The sequence below is a fragment of the Salvelinus namaycush genome, unplaced genomic scaffold (assembly GCF_016432855.1).
Source record: "Salvelinus namaycush isolate Seneca unplaced genomic scaffold, SaNama_1.0 Scaffold677, whole genome shotgun sequence".
Classification (NCBI taxonomy): domain Eukaryota; kingdom Metazoa; phylum Chordata; class Actinopteri; order Salmoniformes; family Salmonidae; genus Salvelinus; species Salvelinus namaycush.
The window spans coordinates 59,001-65,000 of NW_024061394.1; the positions used below are offsets into that span (position 1 = coordinate 59,001).

At 43.1% G+C, this 6,000-nt stretch overlaps 1 protein-coding gene across 1 annotated transcript in view; it reads left to right on the forward strand.

Annotated features, from left to right (window-relative positions):
* Window positions 1–6,000, forward strand: part of LOC120042409 (cAMP-dependent protein kinase type I-beta regulatory subunit-like) — a gene marked incomplete at its 3' end in the record, with an annotated part of 51,723 nt that overhangs the window by 29,801 nt on the left and 15,922 nt on the right. The window contains exon 3 of the mRNA XM_038987243.1: window positions 3,563–3,733. Within this exon, the coding sequence (XP_038843171.1) occupies window positions 3,563–3,733 (171 nt within the window). The remainder of the gene's footprint in view (window positions 1–3,562; window positions 3,734–6,000) is intronic.

A 6,000-nucleotide genomic window follows, 5' to 3' on the forward strand; every position in this document is an offset into this window, starting at 1 on the left:
ACTCAGGAAAGTGCTGTTTGAAGGAATGCTTACGAGCATGCTGCTGCCTACCACCGCTCAGTCAGACTGCTCTATCAAATATCAAATCATAGACTTAATTATAATATAATAAACACAGAAATACGAGCCTTAGGTCATTAATATGGTCGAATCCGGAAACTATCATTTCGAAAACAAAACGTTTATTCTTTCAGTGAAATACGGAACCGTTCCGTATTTTATCTAACGTGTGGCATCCATAAGTCTACATATTGCGGTTACATTGCACAACCTTCAAGTATGTCATAATTATGTACAATTCTGGCAAATTAATGACGTTCTTTGTTAGGAAGAAATGGTCTTCACACAGTTCACAACGAGCCAGGCGGCCCAAACTGCTGCAATTACCCTGACTCTGCTTGCACAGAACACAAGAGAAGTGACACAATTTCCCTAGTTAAAATAAATTCATGTTAGCAGGCAATATTAACTAAATATGCAGGTTTAAAAAGATATACTTGTGTATTGATTTTAAAGAAAGGCATTGATGTTTATGGTTGGGTACACATTGGTGCAACGACAGTGCTTTTTTCGCAATTGCGCTTGTTAAATCACCCGTTTGGCGAAGTAGGCTGTGATTCGAAAATAAATTAACATTATATGCAACGCAGGACAAGCTAGATAAACTAGTAATATCATCAACCATGTGTAGTTAACTAGTGATTATGTGAAGATTGATTGTTTTTTATAAGATACGTTTAATGCTAGCTAGCAACTTACCTTGGCTCCTTGCTGCACTCACGTAACAGGTGGTCAGCCTGCCACGCAGTGTCCTCGTTGAGTGCAATGTAATCGGCCATAATCGGTGTCCAAAAATGCAGATTACCGATTGTTTTGAAAACTAGAAATCGGCCCTAATTAATCGGCCATTCCGATTAATCCGTCGACCTCTAATACACATCACATCATCTTTAAAGTGTAGTAGATGTTGTTAGATGCTCTGAAACAATGGACAGAGACAGACAGAGAGAATAGTGGGGTCTGAACAGAAATCACAACCTTATAGACAGATGCTTATTGGCTGCCATTACAGTACATGATTTCTCCTTAACGTGGGTCATTTATCATGCCCTAATGATTAAAGGAAACCAAGGGAATATTGTTATGTGTAGAACAGGAAGATAAATTGCCGTGCTCAGCTCAAATGTTTTGGGTGCTGGCTTCAAAAGGCATATACTGGAAGAAAGTACAAAAAACGCACTCACAGAACACACACAGCAAATAAAATGTTCTAATGTGGTGCTGTAAATAGTTTGTTTATGCTAGTCATGTCTTCTGTCAGTACACCTGTGAATTTACTCCTTTCACAATGACAAAGGGGACGGAACACAAACAAAGGGGCCACAATTACACCCAGAACCCCCTGAATCACAGCTGCAGAGCTCTAGTGTGCTGCTGAAATGCCTGTCCTTGAGATATCTCCCGTGAAATCTGTCCTTAGGAAAGGTGTCTGGAGTGGACAGTGATGAGGCTGCATTTCCCATCACCTCGCTCCACCTGTGTGTGTGTGTGTGTGTGTGTGTGTGTGTGTGTGTGTGTGTGTGTGTGTGTGTGTGTGTGTGTGTGTGTGTGTGTGTGTGTGTGTGTGTGTGTGAGTGAGATTTATCTGCTCCTGGAGAGCAGCAGACTGCCCCTTCATGCCCCAGCAATCTATCTGGTGGTACAGTGAAGACAAGAGAGGACAACCGACTAGTAAACAGATGTGTCCTGGTGATACAGTGAAGACAAGAGAGGACAACCGACTAGTAAACAGATGTGTCCTGGTGATACAGTGAAGACAAGAGAGGACAACCGACTAGTAAACAGATGTGTCCTGGTGATACAGTGAAGACAAGAGAGGACAACCAACTAGTAAACAGATGTGTCCTGGTGATACAGTGAAGACAAGAGAGGACAACCGACCAGTAAACAGATGTGTCCTGGTGATACAGTGAAGACAAGAGAGGACAACCGACTAGTAAACAGATGTGTCCTGGTGATACAGTGAAGACAAGAGAGGACAACCGACTAGTAAACAGATGTGTCCTGGTGATACAGTGAAGACAAGAGAGGACAACCGACTAGTAAACAGATGTGTCCTGGTGATACAGTGAAGACAAGAGAGGACAACCGACTAGTAAACAGATGTGTCCTGGTGATACAGTGAAGACAAGAGAGGACAACCGACTAGTAAACAGATGTGTCCTGGTGATACAGTGAAGACAAGAGAGGACAACCAACTAGTAAACAGATGTGTCCTGGTGATACAGTGAAGACAAGAGAGGACAACCGACTAGTAAACAGATACACAAACCTATATTGAAATAGATTAGTCATGAACACTGTGAATAAAAACGGACTATTAAAAAGGTGTAAACAATGTGTTGTGTGGTTCGTAGGTGCTGTTGGAACACACGCCTCGTGAAGTGTGTTCACTCATAACCACAGCCAAGCGTAAATAAAAACACACTTAATTACAATGACGCAGATGTAATTACTAACCCGGGCACACACACACACACACACGCACACAAAACTGTGTACACATTCATAGTCACAGGCTTAAAACCAACACAAACATATTTTGACACACACACATTACTTTTCTACCTCAGCCCCACGCACCCCCCACCAGACAGACAGACAGACAGACAGACAGACAGACAGACAGACAGACAGACAGACAGACAGACAGACAGACAGACAGACAGACAGACAGACAGACAGACAGACAGACAGACAGACAGACAGACAGACAGTCAGACAGACAGACAGACATGCAGTCAGACAGACAGGCAGTCAGAAAGTTTCATCTTTAGCGTGCCTAATTGAGCTTTGGTGCATTGTTAATTCAGCAGCTTGAGACAACAGTAAAACAACAGCTGGAGGTTACCAACCTGCTCCCTCTTCTCTTAGATGTCTTCTTGTCTTTTTCTGCCTCCGTTAGCGTTTCCAAAAGGGCTCCCTGTGTGTGTAGTGCTGTCAGTTATCTGTCCTTTCCCCTGCACATACAAGATGAATCCTGTCATACTCTCCACCTATGTTAGAGCACAGCTAGATAACAGCTATTAGTCTCATGTTTCACTTCCATCTTTGAGGAAATGTGGAAACTTCTTTGCAGACGTGGTTTTCTATTCTGTTACCTGGTTTGTTATTGTCAGACTGAAGTTGTGGGAACAGTGAGGTCCAACTAAAATATGATCATAGTTTCTCTCTCATGTTAGACTGGTCTACACTATTGCATCCTAACTGGCTTTTCCTGGTGGCTTGTATTGTTGACATGCAAAAACAATGGGATTGGACTAATGAACAAAATACTAAACGTTTTTAAATGTAACGTTTTGAGTAAACTATCCCTTTCACTTTCACTGGACTGAAACTTTTATTCTTAATCTCTCTCTCCCTCTCTCTCCCTCTTTCTCCCTCTATCTCCCTCTCTCTCCCTCTCTCCCTCTATCTCCCTCTCTCTCCCTCTCTCCCTCTCTCTCCCCCTCTCTCCCTCTCTCCCTCTCTCTCTCTCTCTCCCTCTCTCTCCCCCCTACAGGAAGAGTCCCAGCAGATCCTGGCCCGCCAGAAGTCCAACTCTCAGTCGGACAGCCATGATGACGAGGTGTCTCCCCCTCTGCCCAACCCAGTGGTCAAGGCCCGCCGCCGGCGGGGAGGGGTCAGTGCTGAAGTCTACACTGAAGAGGACGCCGTCAGCTACGTCCGCAAGGTCAGAGATAAACACTTAAACCAACTCACACAGTCAGGAACATTCAGTAACCATAGTAACACTTTGGCTGGGAATTGCCAGGAACATCCCCATACGATATTGTCACGATACGTAGGTGCCGATACGATATGTATTGCGATTCTCACGTTTCTATATGTATAGCGATTCGATACATGCGATTTAATGTTCGATTTAATATTCCTCAGTATTTGAGGAATTCATTATATGAGTTATTCCATTCTAGCCATTACAATGAGCCCAACCTCCTATAGCTCCTCCCACCAGCCTCCACTGATATCTGCTGCAGAGAGACAGAGAGACAGAGAGAGACAGAGAGAGACAGAGAGAGACAGAGAGAGACAGAGAGAGACAGAGAGAGACAGAGAGACATGAGAGGCAGAGAGGCAGAGAGACATGAGAAAATTAGTTTTGATCAGTCATGGAAATAAAAGTGCTGAAAACATGTTCACTATTTCAAAAGCAGATGAAGAATAAGCTATAGGAAGAAAAATACCTGAGTTTTGGTTCAGGTACAGCCGACTAGCGCTAGCAAATGCTACCTAGCAAAACATTTTTTATATATATACTTTTTTTGTGATCAACGTATCGATATAATATCATCCCCCCAAAATATTGCGATATGTCTGACCAAAGATAGACCACAGAGACTGAACACACAGACAGACCATATGTCTGACCAAAGATAGACCACAGAGACTGAACACACAGACAGACCATATGTCTGACCAAAGATAGACCACAGAGACTGAACACACAGACAGACCATATGTCTGACCAAAGATAGACCACAGAGACTGAACACACAGACAGACCATATGTCTGACCAAAGATAGACCACAGAGACTGAACACACAGACATACCATGTGTCTGACCAAAGATAGACCACAGAGACTGAACACACAGACAGACCATATGTCTGACCAAAGATAGACCACAGAGACTGAACACACAGACAGACCATATGCTGACCATTGATTGTCCACAATCTGACAAGGAGAGTTTGACTAGAGATTCAAACTATCGACACAGGAGTAAGGGGCCTGAAAGGATGAAAAATATGTATCCAGCAGAAGTGAAATTAAGGTTGGTATGGTGATTAGGCTAATGCTAATTGGTATTGTTGTAACACATACTCCTTTGGGGCCGCAGTTGAAAATATTTGCCATTGTCAAAAAACCTACACAAATTTAGGGAAGTAAAGAACCCTTCTCAAAACAACTAATTAAGTTGACTTAACAGAACTCTCTTAACTCACACAATCTCAACCAAATCCAACCAGATGGTAGTGGATGGCTCTTGCACTCAGGGCTCTAAAATGGGAACGTTTTGGTTGCATATGCTCCTAAATAATTTGCTGTGCGACCTGATATTTTAATTTGGGAGCACCGCTGCGCCTAGAAACAAATGACCCAGATAATAATTGTTGTAATTATGAGGCTTCGCTCTACCGTTGTAGCATAGCTAGCTAACAACCTGGTAAGTTAGCCAGTAGGCTTTATCCAAACATGTTGGGACACAGATCTAAAGGTGAAGGGAGAACTTCTTCAGGAGATCAATGATCAGAGTGATGAATGAATGACAGATCTCTGGCATGTCATCAAACAATGTTCTTTAAGAGACATTATACAATTTTCAATACAATTACATTTACATTTGAGTCATTTAGCAGTTATGTCATCTCAAAAGGAAAATCGTGCTTTTACACAATGCAGAAAATTACTTTGTAATTTTAATGACAGATATTTGTATAACATTTTCAGCTTTTTATATTAAACACATATATTTACAGGGTTGCATATGAGTTTCTAGAGCACAACAGAAGTAGCTAAAATACATACAGGCCCAATAGTGGCTATATTGATCAAATAATATATTCTGGTGTTGGTGCCTGAATGTTATGTTGTCCTCCAACCTTTTAGAAGTTAGGAGCACCAGTGCTACCAATTCATTTTTGAAATGTAAAGCCCTGCTTGCACTGCCTTCCCCCTGCCCCTATCCTTACCCTGCCCCTATCCTTACCCTGCCCCTATCCTTACCCTGCCCCTATCCTTACCCTGCCCCTATCCTTACCCTGCCCCGATCCTTACCCTGCCCCTATCCTTACCCTGCCCCTATCCTTACCCTGCCCCTATCCTTACCCTGCCCCGATCCTTACCCTGCCCCGATCCTTACCCTGCCCCTATCCTTACCCTGCCCCTATCCTTACCCTGCCCCTATCCTTACCCTGCCCCTATCCTTACCCTGC